The 15,459-nt window shown below is 37.1% G+C and overlaps 1 protein-coding gene across 4 annotated transcripts in view; it reads right to left on the bottom strand.

Moving 5' to 3' along the window:
- The window catches only part of SEC24B (SEC24 homolog B, COPII coat complex component), a 95,565-nt gene that overhangs the window by 65,673 nt on the left and 14,433 nt on the right, over positions 1–15,459 (bottom strand). For all 4 annotated transcript variants that reach the window (XM_059171189.1, XM_059171182.1, XM_059171176.1 and 1 more), the window contains exon 2: positions 867–1,616. In XM_059171189.1, coding sequence (XP_059027172.1) covers positions 867–1,616 — 750 coding nt within the window. The remainder of the gene's footprint in view (positions 1–866; positions 1,617–15,459) is intronic.

Genomic DNA, 15,459 nt, shown 5'->3' on the forward strand with positions numbered 1-15,459 from the left:
GACTTAGGGCTATTTGGACTCTGATACAGAATTTAAAGGCAACATTCAGAAAACTACCACAGCTTCACCAGTTCCCATTCTTTATATACATTTTCATTCAGCTCGAGAGGGTATTTTGTTAAGTTCAAGCTTACAAGCTGAATTAAAATGAGTACATAATATGGAAAGCCCACACTAAAAAGACCACATAAGTTACATAATTTTTAAACTAATAAATTTAACAACATCTTGGTTTAAGAAGGTCAGAAAGATTAACTACAAGACTATTCTTCAAGTATCTTTCTTCATCTTCCCCAGCCTCCATCTTAATTTACCAATTTGGGAAGAGGAAACATAAGCTTTAGTATGTATTCCTACATATTATATACATATATATTATCTTCTGTGAGCATCATTAAATGGGGCTTACTTAGAGAAACCAGGGTAGTATTCTATATATAGTGAGTAGGGTTCTGGCTGGAATAGTAACTGTCCTAAGGTTGAACAATATAAAAAAGCAAGTAGTGGCTAACAAAGCATATGCCCAAATGGACCCTTCTACTTTGCCCTTGACCTAACTCATACTAAAGACAACTACTGCAGAGGCATAAAATTTATCAATAAATATCGACTAAGATCCCAGTCATGATAAGGAACATAACTATGCACGGTAGGTGGTTGGGTGGCTAACTGAATAGGGCAAGGGGAAGGGTTCAGGGAGATGTTGCTAAAATAACATAATAAATAAAGCAAATAAACTGCAAAAGTGAGCTAATTTCTACTTTTTCTATTAGGCAATATCATCTTAAATCTTCATGCAAATAAAAATCTGACTGGAAATGCAATGATTTTCAGCCATGCTTTGGTGAACTTTCCACTCAACCTACCAGTATTTGTTGGGTTGCTGTTGGCTGTTGCCAGGGAGCCAGTGTGGTTTCGGACGATATTATGCTGGGTTGAAGGAAGGCCTGAAGCTGACCACGAGAGAGTACTGCATCCTGAAAGACTCTGCGGCTGGTGGTACTGGTGTGATGGAGGAGGTGGAAGTGGTGAGGGATGACTGATGGCTGTACTATGATCAGAAAATGAATTCTCTCTGAGTGGCCTGACCGTTGGAGCATTCTGTGAGGTAAACATTTGTTGCCCATATGGATCACCGGCAGGCAGAGAGGGATATGAAACACTAGGATATGCAGCAGTAGAAACAGTTGACATAGCGTAGTGAGCACAGGTAGAGGGAAATCCCTGAGAAGCAACAGAAGAGTTGGCAGAGTACATGGCTGGGCTACTGTAGTGATTCACAAAATGGGAGTACCGCTGGGCGGCACTCGTATGCAAATGCAATGTTGGTGATGTGGCACCCTGGAAAGATCCCGGAGTGGATCCCACTATATGAGGTGCAGGAGGACCCCTGCCATACATGTGCTGTGCTCCTGGTTGTTGATTTGCTGTATTAGGAGTCACCACATTTTGTGTCGGTACCGTATAGAGACCGGAGTAGTAATCACCACACTGGCTATCCAATGACAATGAGGTCATCTTCCCAGGTCCTTGAGGATAATGTCCTGATGGAGCAATGTAGTTTTGAGGATGCACTCCATACCCTGATGGAACCTGCATTTGACTCTGTGCTGGACCTGAGAAAAAGAAGAGCAAACACAGGAATTGGCAAGGAGATAACTAATTTTTAAGCAACGTTCCCATCAAATGTCGCCCTAATTAATTTACTTCTCCAATAGTCACAAAAAATAATACTGTTACAGACCCACTGTGGTAGCCAGCCTCCAAGATGGCCCCCAGTGATGCCTACCTCCTGGATTTCATACACTTGTATATGAATTCACACCGTCCCACAATATACCAAGACTGATTTGTAGGACCAAAACCATGTCGGAGAGGTAATGATGTATCACTTTCAAGATTAGCCTGATCTTGGGTGCTGGTTTCCCTCTCTTAAATCACTCAGTTTGAACAATGCTGCCAAGTTGTGAAGAGCCCTATGGAAAAATCCATGAGGTAAGGAACTGAACGCTGTGGCCAATAGACAAAGAGAAACTGGGGCCTGCACCAACCCCATCAGTGAACTTGGGAGCAGATTCTTCATACCCAGTAGAGTCTTGAGAAAACTATAGCCCCAGCTGACAGCTTGACTAAAATCTCATCACATCCAAAGTCAGAACCACCCAGCAAGGTTGCTCCCAAGTTCATGTCCCTCAAAAACTCTGAGATCAAATATTAGCTATTTAAACCACTAAATTTGGGGGTATTTTGTTACGCAACAATAGATAACTATTATACCCAGTATAGACAAAGTGCAAACCTTTTTTATTAGCTTCTTTTAAACTATAAAAGTAACAATATACCCACTGTAAAAAAAAATATTCAAATAATGAAGAATACAAAATAAAAAGTACAATTCCCCCTCTTTTCCTGGTAGCTAATATCCTTCTTTCCACATGTATCTATTACTTAATGGCTTTTTTATATCCTTCATAACACAGTTCCAAAACCTGCTTTTCTTTTACTTAATGTGTCCTGAATATCCTTCTATAAGCATACATAAATCTTCACTATTCTTCTAAAAATCTACACAGTATTTCATTAGAGATGTAACATTATTTACTAAATCTCCCTTGATGAATATTTATTTCAGGGACTGATCTAATTTATATTTATGAGGTCAACCTCTGTAATGAATCCGTAGGATAAGTTCCTAGAAGTGTAACTGGGAGTTCAAAGGGATTGTGCTTTTAAGATTGACAATACTGTCAAATATCTCTTCAGAAGTCTATCAATTCATACCTCCTATGAATAATGCTTAGGAGTGCCTCATCTTCCCAACATTGAGTAACATTTCAATCTTTGCCAATCTGATAGGGGAGAAACATTTCAGGTTGCAGTACTTAACTGAGTAATGCTGAGACTCTTTCCAGATACTTCTTAGCTACTTAGGTGTCTTCTCTGTTATTTGCCCTTTTCTCACAGTCTTGTGCTTTCCATAATGATTTATAAATGTTCTTGTATATTAAACAATTTAACCTTAAATTATTATTATGTACTACACGTATTTTCCATCAGGTTACTATTTTTTGACCTCGTTCATTTTAAAACCATACTTAAAGAGCCTTCCCTTTTCTTTCTTTTTTTTTTCTTTAAAGGCAGAGAGAGAGAGGAAAGCAGAGAGAGAGGAAGGCAGAGAAAGAGGAAGGGAAGCAGGTTCCCTGCTGAGCAGAGAGCCCGATGCAGGGCTCAACCCCAGGACCCTGGGATCCCGACCTGAGCCGAAGGCAGAGGCTTTACCCATTGAGCCAGCCACCCAGGCGCTCCGAGCCTTCCCTTTTCTAATGTTATATAAATATATACTCATTTTCCTCTAATGCTTTTAATACTTCCATTGACATACATATTTATTTCCTTGATCACTAGAGACGTATTTTTATCAATATCATTCAAATTAACATTAATCTTAGTATTACTTTTGTTAATATTATAAATATCATCAAACATATTACATTATGTGCCACTCACTGTCCTTCGAAGCAAATTTATCATTATACCCACTTTACAAGTTAGGTAAATGAGGCACAGAAGTTAAGTACTATATTTATTTATTTATTTATTTTTTAAAGATTTTACTTACTTATTTGACAGAGACACAGCAAGAGAGGGAACACAAGCAGGGGGAGTGGGAGAGGGAGAAGCAGTCTTCCAGCAGAGCAGGGAGCCCGACTCGGGGCTTGATCCTAGGACTCGGGGATCATAACTGGAGCTGAAGTCAGATGTTTAATGACTGAGCTGCCCAGGTGCTACCTAAGTTAAGTCCTTTAATACAGTCACATGCTTAGGAAGTAACAGGACCAATATAAATCAAGTAACCAGGCCCAAATCCATGCTTTTAAAACAACGACCTCCCACCCACACTATACTAAAGTCTGGCTGGCTTTCCTTAGCCCAGCAAATGGTCAATTGTCCCTAACAATGGAATTCTAGTCTTGGTTCCAAAGAAGGGCAAACTTTATCCTCGAATCTAATTTTTCTATGTTGTGGAAGGAAATCATTATCTGTACCATACCTCAAATGAAAGGACAACAAAAAAAATATTCACAAGCTGTTTCAAGTTCACTGACACAAAGGAAGTGCCACTTCCTTTGCTATAATAATGTATTAAAATAGAAACAATGTATTATAATATAATGATGCATTAAATTATATAACAATGTATTAATAACAATTAAATAAAATATAATAATAAAGTATTAAATGTATATAATAATGTATTAAATAATAATGTATTAAAAATAGAAATATAATATATATTGCCATAATATATAATATTACTATAATAATGTATTAAATATGCTATAATAATGTATTAAAAATAGAAAACATAAAAATATAAAAATGCTTGTTATAAAATATATATGAATAAAGCTTATCTTTTCTTATTCTGTTTTCAATTTCTACTCAATAATGGAGTGGCAGCTTAAGTTTGGTCACATAAATACATATTCTATGGTAGAAAAAAAGATGACTTATGTAATCAAAACTATAAGGAAAAAATAACATCCATACTTATTATAATTCCAAGAAGTATACAAAGAACCCAAACTCGATAATGCTATTTTACTAGGTGTATAATTTACTTTTCTTACAGGATATTTTACATGGTCATAGTTCACCTGAAAGAATTTATTTACTTAAAAGGAAAAGAGTCAATAGGAATCTTTCATTAACATGCCAAAAAAAAAAAAAAAAAAAAAAAAAGAAATGTTCTCCCTCCTTCTTTCCTTAAATATACAAAGATGGTTTGCTACTCTTGTCTTTAGTCTCAGAAAACTCTACACTGGTAGGACTTAATTAGTGAAGAGAAGAGCAAAGTCAGAATTAGACAAATCTATTTAAGTATCTATCCACTTAATAAATACTGTGGCTCATCATGCTACATGATCTGAAAACAGGGAAATAACCATCAGTATGTCCAACCTACTCAAATATCATTCTTCTAAAACGAACAGAAATGTTCTAACTAGATGCTAGAATTTATCAGAAGTGAACTACCCACCAGAGGAACTTTTTTACTTCCCAGTCCATCAAAGAAAGTGCTTACTTCAGGGGAATGTGAAGGTGTACAGAGCTAACAATATGTCAATGCTCACCATTCCTTACTCTATATCAAGATCTAAATGTTCTAAATGTATGAAAAGTATACAAAAATAATTTGGTCAAAATGATGAATGAATCAAGACTTCTTTGGAAGAAAAATATTTCCTTTCAAATATTTTAAATCAATTTTCAAAAGCTTCTACTTAAAAAAAAAATAAACATAAGGATCAGCTTAAATAAAAAGAAAATGGTATCTAGGACATGTAAAAATATTTTTTAAAAAATTTTGTCTTACCGTGACCTAACAAGAAACACATTTTCTTCAACTTTAAAATGTATTCGATAACTCTCCTAATTTTATTATGGTTTAATACCAAAACTAATATAAAGTTTTATTTCCTCTGTATATACTAAAACCAAGCCTGGCAAATATAAATACATAAGTCATATAAACTTATTCTCTTTTATTTTTTACACAATCTATAAATCATGGGCATTTCATTAATATTAGCAGTTTCATTTGCCTGTATTTCCTATAATTCCCTCAGTAACTGTGGCAGTTTTAAAACATGGTCCCCAAATTCTCTGATACTGTGGGGACTAAAGGGTGAAATCTGTCTACTTCCCCTGAATTTGAGCAGGCTTATCACAGCTTCCACCAAGAAAGATTGGCAGAAGCAAAGCTATGTGATTTCCCTGCTTGGTCAGAAACAATTCACTTGCTGTGTTGTTTGATGGAACATTTGCATGTGGATCCCTGAGCAGCTAGATATGTAGGAAGTCCAATTATTCCACAGCTACCATGGTCTGGGGAAGTCAAACCACATGGAGAGTTCACCTTTAGGCACTCAGGTTTGAAGTTTGGGAGATGTTGACTCATTAGCCATCAAAACACCTCTGAGTCTGCTAAGCTGAGGCCCTAGACATCACAGAACAGAGAAAAGCCATCTTGGTACTGCCCTGTGCAAAGTCCTGATCAACAGAATCTGTGAGCATAATAAAATACTTGTTTTCAACTATAAAATTTTGGAATAATTTATTATGTAGCAATAGTAACTGAAGGCAGTAACTAACTACTTTTTTTAAAAGTTAGAATCCAGGGACACCTAGGTGGCTCAGTCACTTAAGTGCCTGTCTTTGGCTCAGGTCATGATCCCAGGGTCCTGGAATCAAGTCCTGCATTGGGCTCCTTGCTCAGCAGGGGGTTTGCTTCTCCCTCTGCCTGCCACTCCCCCTAACTGTGTACTCTCTCTCTCTCTCTGACAAATAAAAAAAATATTTTTTTAAAAAAAGGTTCAGATTCCAGATTCTAAAACTGAAAAACATCCACCTTTCCCTAACACAAAAATGCATTCTATTCTTAAAAGTCCAGACATCATAGTTTCAGTAAGTCTTACATAAGAAAGTATTATTTTCAAATAAGTTAAACATAGTATGTGTACATATGTAGAGAATGCACTAAGTTATCCTATTCTTTTAGAAAAATAGTTCCTTCCTAGAATACATTACTTGGGAGCTATAAAGCATAAAGAAAATATTAAAAAATTGAATCAGGTACACTAGGAAAGAATGAAAGGAAAAAACAACAACAACTAAGTGCTGAAAACTGGATCTATCACAAGAGGTAAAAACACCTGGAATCATACACATGTGCTATAGACCTGCACTATCCAATATGGCAGCCACCAGTGACACGCGGCTATTATGTACTAGAATATAGCTAATCTGAATTAAGTGAAAAAACTAAGATATCTCAGTAATTTTTTAATATTGAATATATGTTAAAATGATGTTTTATATATTATGATAATTGGATAAATCAAAATTGATTTTATTTCTTTTTGCTATCTAAAATTACATGTGTAAGCTATTAAGTTCCTACTGAATATAACTATTAAGACAGAAAAATATAAACAGAAAAAAGAATATCAGTGCGTAGGAAATGCTTTCAACCTAGGCCTAAACATTAAGGTTGGACATTAGTAGAAACATTAATTATAAAAAGTATTTGGAGGTACTACTAAATTTCATTAATGCTACTGATTGTTTTTATTATGTTCAATTAGTCACCATACATCATTAGTTTTTAATGTAGTGTTCAATAATTCACTAGTTAATGATACTGAGTTCTTTAAAAAAAAAAAGAAAAGAAAAGAAAAGAAAAGAAAAGAAAAAGAACTGGCTTTCTGGGATAATTTAGATGCACATATTATTTTGGATTAAAAATGGTTCTGGGGCGCCTGGGTGCCTCAGTTTGTTAAGCAACTGCCTTCAGCTCAGGTCATGGTTCCAGAGTCCATGGGGAGTTGGCTTCTCCTTCTGACCTTCTCTGCTCTCAGGCGCTCTCAGGTTCTCTCTCGCTCTCTCTCTCAAATAAATAAAATCTTAAAAAAAAAAAAAAAAAAGTGGTTCTGCAGGGGTACCTGGGTGGCTCAGTTGGATAAGCATCATCTGCCTTTGGCTCAGGTCATGATCCCAGCATTCTGGGATCAAGTCCCACGTTAGGCTCCCTACTCTGCAGGGAGCTTGCTGCTTCTGCCTCTCCCCTCACTCATTCTCTCAATCTCTCTCTTTTTCTGTCTCAAATAAATAAAATCTTAAAAAAAAAAAAAAAGCAAAATGGCTCTGCAGTGTATTAGACTGCTGATATTTTAATACTTCTAAAATAGAGATAAAGGCTGTGGAGGAAAGGATAAACTAGTTACATATGTGGATAGTCAAATTTTTGAAAAATAACTCTAGAAAACTGTTTTTCGAACTACAAATGTTATATATAGTCATTGCAAAAAGAGGTACAGGAAATTATCAAATAAAAACCATCCATAAACTTACCACCTGAGATAACTACTATCAATAACCCAGTAATTTCTTCTTGGATTTATCTAATTTAAACAAAAGTAGAATTATAATTTACATTTTAAATGATTTGTTTATGTAGCCTGACTTGAATATCTTTTCATCATGATTTTTAAATGTCTGAATAACCATTATATAAATTTACCATATTTTAATCACTTTTCTATTTATCACCATTTAGGTTATTTTCCATTTTTTTTTTTAAAGATTTTATTAATTTATTTGACAGAGAGAAAGATCACAAGTAGGCGGAGAGTCAGGCAGAGAGAGAGGAGGAAGCAGGCTCCCGCTGAGCAAAGAGCCCGATGCGGGGCTCGATCCCAGGACACTGAGATCATGACCTGAGCCGAAGGCAGCGGCTTAATCCACTGAGCCACCCAGGCGCCCCATTTTCCATTTTTTAAAAAACATTAAGCTACACAATGATAAAAGCATTTGTAGGTAAGTCTGTGTGTTCATTCATTTTACTTCCCTGAAAATTATTTCTTGTCAGTTACAATTGTTGGGTCAAGTCCCTAGCTGGCAGCTTAACTAACTGTATAGACAAAGTAGAGACACTGAGATATTCAGTAAAAAAAGAAAAAAAATCAGGCAGAGACCAGACTCAAAGTGGTCCCCAAAGATGAATTTAGCAGACAAAGGCTTCAAAGCAGCTATTATAAATATGTTCAAAAAAGAAAATATATTTAAGGAATTGAAAAAAATAACATCAGTAAATGAACAGAGAGTACCAAAACAGAAATGAAAACTATTTTGAAAATGAAAATCAAAATAAAGCTGAAATAATTATGTTAGATGGCTTCATCAGTATGACAGAAGAAAAAATCAATGAACCTGAAGAATAATCAATAAAATGATCTAATTTTGGGGTGCCTGGGTGGCTCAGTTGTTCAATGTCTACCTTCAGCTCAAGACATGATCCTGGGTCCTGGGACCGAGCCCTGCATCCGGTTCCCTGCTTAGCAAGAAGCCTGTTTCTCCCTCTCCCACTCTCCCTGCTTGTGTTCCCTTTCTCGCTGTGTCTCTCTCTGTCAAATAAATAAACAAAACCTTTAATTTAAAAAAACGATCTAATTTTGGGGCACCTCCTGGCTCAGTCAGTAGACCACACGACTCTTGACCTTGGGGTTATGAGTTCAACCACTAAGTTGGATGTAGAGCTGACTTAAAAAGAATATTTAATAAATAAAATGATCTAATTAAAAGAGAAGACTGAAGAAAAATAAAATTTTAGAAACCGGGGGAAGCAGTCTAACATTTATGTAATGAATAAGGGTAGTAGGTTGAACAGCAGCCTCCCAAAAGATACATCCACATCCTAATCCCCAGAATGTGTAGAAATGCTTTTATATGGGAAAGGACCAATATTATCTTTTATGACAGAAGACACACGACTAAGTTAAGGATCATGAGATTATCTGACTGGGTCCTAAATGCCATCACATATATCTTTGAAAGAGGCACATAAAGAGAAGACATAAACATCAAAGAAAAGGCAATGAGAGGATAAAGCAGACTGATGTGGCCAAAATACAGGGAATGCCAACAGCCAACCAAAAGCTGGAAGAGGCAAAAAAAAGATTCTCCCTTAAAGAGAGAATGTGGCCCTGCCAAATACCTTAACTGCAGACTTTGAGTCTCCAGAACCAGAAGAGAATAAATTTCTGTTGTTTTAGGCTACCCAGTTTGTAGTATTTTGTTACAGCCGACCAAGGAAATGCATACAGCAAGGATATAGCACAGCAATTCTCAAAATGTAGTACCTAGAACCCTGGTAATACTGGAGACTCCTGGGGGATCCACAGGTAAAAACTTTCTTAACAATATTAAAATCTCTGCCTTCTTCACTGTGGTGACATTTGTACTAATGGCACAAAAGCAATGATGGGTAACACGCTGGTCCTGTGGCATAAACTGAAGCAATGGCACTAAGCAACACTAGTAATTACCATATTCTTCACTACCACACGCTCACAGTAAAAAAATAAAAGCCACTCCCCTACTCAACAAAGTTCAGGATTTACCACGTACTTTAGTAAGGCAAGAAAAAGAAATAAATGGCACACAGACTAGAAAAGAATAAAGCGATATTTACAGAATGACAGGATTTAAAAAAGAGAGAGAAAAAAAGACAAAAGAAAAGCCTGGAACTAATAGTAAGTGAGTTTATCAAAGTCACAAGACAGAAGATCGGTATGTAAGAGTCAAATGCACTTCTCACACTAAATAACGAACAAATAGGATTCACAATTTTTAAAAAACAGTACTATTTATAATATCACAAGAAAGTACTTAAAATATAAATCTAATGAAATATGTGAAGGACCTATATGCCGAAAACTACAAAACACGGAGGAAAGCAAGGATTTCTTTAAAAAAATGGAATGAGGGCGCCTGGGTGGCTCAGTGGGTAAAGCCGCTGCCTTCGGCTCAGGTCATGATCTCAGGGTCCTGGGATCGAGTCCCGCATCGGGCTCTCTGCTCGGCAGGGAGCCTGCTTCCTCCTCTCTCTCTCTGCCTGCCTCTCTGCCTACTTGTGATCTCTCTCTCTCTCTGTCAAATAAATAAATAAATAATCTTTAAAAAAAAAATAAAAAAATAAAAAAATGGAATGATATACTGTATTTGTGAACTGAAAACCTTGGTTTTAAGATATAAATTATTTCAGTTTTGATCTTTAAGTTTGATGTTGCCGTGATAAAAATACCAATAGGCTCTTTTATAGATATCAACAAGCTGATTCTAAAATTTCTATGGAAAGGCAAAGGTACTAAAATCTCAACAATTGTGAAAAAGCACAGTTGGAGGACTCATATTACCCAATTTCAAGGTTTGCTTTATATGCTACAATAATCCAAAAAAGTGTGGTACCAATAAAGGACAGACACGTAGAACATAATAAAAAAGGGGCTCTAGAAATAGAGTCACAAAAATACAGCCAACTGATTTTTGACAAAGCTTTCGAGCCAATTCAATAAAGAAAAGATAGTATTTCCAACAAATGTGGCTGCTGTGGTCCATATTCAAAAAATGAAACTCAACATATCTCAGGTCTTAAGCAAAATTTAAGTCAAAATGACTCATAGATCTGAAAGTCAAATTTTTCTTTGATTTTTTTTTTTTTTGAAAGTCAAACTTAAAAACTCCCAGAAGAAAGTATAGAAGATTATGTAGGCATGATTAAGAACAGAAAATACTGGGGCACCTGGGTGGCTCAGTGGGTTAAAGCCTCTGCCTTTGGCTCAGGTCATCGTCCCAGGGTCCTGGGATTGAGCCCCACATCAGGCTCTCTGCTCAGCTGGGAGCCTGCTTCCTCCTCTCTCTCTGCCTGCCTCTCTGCCTACTTGTGATCTCTGTCAACTAAATAAATAAAATCTTTAAAAAAAAATTGAAAAAGCGACTTTATCAAATTAAAAACCTTCAATTTACAAAAACCACTAAGAGGATTATAAGACAAGCTACAGACAAGGGGATAATATTTGCAAATCAAATGCCCAATGATTTGTATCCAGAATTTATTAAGAAATAATAATCCAACCAAAAACCTGGCAAAAGGTCTGAAAATAGAGTCACCAAAGAAGATATAGGGATGACAATAAACATACACAAAGATGCTCATCATTAATCATTAGGGAATGCAAATTAAACCATGAAACATTGCTATACATCCATTAGACTAACTAAACCCCACCCCCCCAAAAATCACAGAATATCAAATGTTGGCAAAGATGTGGTGCAACAGGAACTCTCATTCATTACTGGAGGGAATGCAAAATAGTACTATTTTGCCACCTTGGAAAATAGTTTGGCAAGTTCTATTAAAGTTAAATATAGGGGCGCTTTGGTGGCTCAGTTGTTAAGTATCTGCCTTCAGCTCGGGTTATGATCCCAGGGTCCTGAGATTGAGCCCCGTATCGGGCTCCCTGCTGCGCGGAAGCCTGCTTCTCCCTCTCCCACTCCCCTTGCTTGTGTTCATTCTCTTGCTGTGTCTCTCTCTGTCAAATAAAAAACAACACAGACCCCTGAACAACACAGAGATTAGGAGCAAGAACACCCTGCACAGTTGATCTGAGTATAACTTTTGACTCCCCCAAAACTTAACTACCAATAGTCTACTGTTGACCAAAAGCCTTACCAGTAACAAACTTAACATATATTTTGTACATAACTATACTAAAGTAAGCTATAAAAAAGAAAATGTTACTAAGAAAATCATAAGGAAGAGAACACATTTATAGTACTGTACTGTATTTATCGAAAAAAATCTGCATAAGTGGACACATGCAGTTTAAACCCATGTTGTTCATAATCAACTGTATTTACCATTTGACCCAGCAGTGCTACTCCGACATGTTTAACCTAAGTGAGCCAAAAACTTGTGCTCCCACAAAAACCAATACATGAATGTTTACAACTGCTTTATTCACAATCAGCAAAAACAAGAAACAATCAAGATATTCAACAACAGAGGATGGTTACACAATCCCAGTACACACATACAATTGAATAGTACACAGTAATAAAAGGGAACAGACAACCGATTCATGCAACAGCACAGATGAATGTAACTCAGTGAGAGAAACGAGACCTAAAAGACTACATATTTTATAAAGATGCCATTTATATGACATTCTGGAAAAGCAGAATGACAGAATTGGAAAACAGAGCAATAGTTGTCAGGGCTGATGCAGGAAGAGATGAAGATTACAACAGGACTACGTTAAGGCCATTTTATAGTAACAGAACTGATCTATATGATACTGTGGTGGTAGATACTTGACTGCATGCATTTGTCAAAACCCATGGAGCTGCACACTACAAAAAATACAAGCAAGTTGTACTAAATGCAAATTTTTGTTAAAAAAAAAAAATCAACCAGGATGTCAAGATAATCTAGGATAGGGGCCGCCTGGGTGGCTCAGTGGGTTAAAAGCCTCTGCCTTCGTCTCAGGTCATGGTCCTGGGGTCCTGGGATCAAGCCCCACATCGGGCTCCCTACAGGGAGCCTGCTTCCTCCTCTCTCTCTGCCTGCTTCTCTGTGATCTCTGTCTGTCAAATGAATGAATAAAATCTAAACAAACAAAAAAACCCCAACCAAACCAGAAGCTACTAGCACAAACTTCTTAAAAAAAGAAAAGAAAAAAAAAACTAGGATAGATAGAATAAAAACTGACAGATCAGTCTAATTGCATTACATGTAGGATAACCCAACTGAAGGATGTTAATATATATACACAGAGGGACAGACGTAGATATAATTATGGAGATGTTTACATACATAATTTAGTAGATACATATATATCTCCTGACTCTGTCTACTGAGAAAGCCTTGAGGCAGTGATATGCCAGGAGCTACAATATTTTCATGGCCCAATTCTCAGTTTCTAAATACCATGCCCTAAAAAAAGGAACTAGGGCTCCTGGGACAAAGGACTGACTCTGGTGCTACGATAGGGCAAGGAAAAATGGAGTATCTTGAAGTGTCAGAAAGTAGGGAAGCATAGACTGGAAGAATAAATATTGTGAAAATGTCTATGCTACCTAAAGCAATCTACACAATCCCTATCAAAATCCCATCCTTTTTTTTCAAAGAGATGGAACAAATAATCCTAAAATTTATATGGATTCAGAAAAGACCTCGACTAGCCAAAGGAATATTGAAAAAGAAAGCCAGGGGCGCCTGGGTGGCTCAGTGGGTTAAAACCTCTGCCTTCAGCCCAGGTCATGATCCCAGGGTCCTGGGATCGAGCCCCGCATCGGGCTCTCTGCTCAGCGGGGAGCCTGCTTCTTCATCTCTCTCTGCCTGTTTCTCTGCCTACTTGTGATCTCTGTTAAATAAATAAATAAAATCTTTAAAAAAAAAAAAAAAAAAAAAAAAGAAAGCCAAAGTTGGTGGTATCACAATTCCAGAATTCAAGCTCTATTACAAAGCTGTCATCATCAAGACAGCATGGTACTGGCACAAAAACAGACACATAGATCAATGGAACAGAATAGAGAGCCCAGAAATAGACCCTCAACTCTATGGTCAACTAATCTTTGACAAAGCAGGAAAGAATGTCCAATGGAAAAAAGACAGCCTCTTCAACAAATGGTGTTGGGAAAATTGGACAGCCACATGCAGAAAAATGAAACTGGACCATTTCCTTACACCACACACAAAAACAGACTCAAAATGGATGAAGGACCTCAATGTGAGAAAGGAATCCATCAAAATCCTTGAGGAGAACACAGGCAGCAACCTCTTCGACCTCAGCCACAGCAACTTCTTCCTAGAAACATTGCCAGAGGCAAGGGAAGCAAGGGCAAAAATGAACTTTCAGGATTTCATCAAGATCAAAAGCTTTTGCACAGCAAAGGAAACAATTAACAAAACCAAAGACAACTGACAGAATGGGAGAAGATATTTGCAAATGATGTATCAGATAAAGGGCTAGTATCCAAAATCTATAAAGAGCTTAGCAAACTCAACACCCCAAGAACAAATAATCCAATCAAGAAATGGGCAGAGGACATGAACAGACATTTCTGCAAAGAAGACATCCAGATGGCCAACAGACATATGAAAAAGTGCTCCACATCACTCGGCATCAGGGAAATACAAATCAAAACCACAATGAGATACCACCTCACGAAAATCAGAATGGCTAAAGTTAACAAGTCAGGAAATGACAGATGCTGGTGAGGATGCGGAGAAAGGGGAACCCTCCTACACTGCTGGTGGGAATGCAAGCTGGTGCAACCACTCTGGAAAACAGCATGGAGGTTCCTCAAAAAGTTGAAAATAGAGCTACCCTATGACCCAGCAATTGAACTACTGGGTATTAACCTTAAAGATACAAACGTAGTGATCTGAAGGGGCACATGCACCTGAATGTTTATAGCAGCAATGTCCACAATAGCCAAACTATGGAAAGAACCTAGATGTTCATCAACAGATGAATGGAGAAAGAAGATGTGGCATATATATACAATGGAATACTATGCAGCCATCAAAAGAAATGAAATCTTTCCATTTGTGATAATGTGGGTGGAACTGGAGGGTATTATGCTTAGCGAAGTAAGTCAATCGGAGAATGACAACTATCATATGATCTCCCTGATATGAGGAAGTGGAGACGCAAAGGGGGGGGGGGTAGGAAAAGAATAAATGAAACAAGATGTGATCGGGAGGGAGGCAAACCATAAGAGACTCTTAATCTCACAAAATAAACTGAGGGTTGCTGGTGGGAGGGTGGTCGGGAGAGTGTGGTGGGGTTATGGACATTGGGGAGGGTATGTGCTATGGTGAGTGCTGTGAAGTGTGTAAACCTGGCGATTCACAGACCTGTACCCCTGGAGCTAATAATACATCATATGTTTATAAAAAAATTTAAAAATTAAAAAAAAAAAAAGAAAGTAGGGAAGCAGTCGAAAAACACAACAGTGGCAGCAGAGAAACACAGGAGACAACCTCAAAGAGATGTCAATGGCTAAAACTGTACCAATCTGAGCAACAAATATAAATAATGGTAGTGCTAT

The sequence above is a fragment of the Mustela lutreola genome, chromosome 1 (assembly GCF_030435805.1).
Source record: "Mustela lutreola isolate mMusLut2 chromosome 1, mMusLut2.pri, whole genome shotgun sequence".
NCBI classification, from domain to species: domain Eukaryota; kingdom Metazoa; phylum Chordata; class Mammalia; order Carnivora; family Mustelidae; genus Mustela; species Mustela lutreola.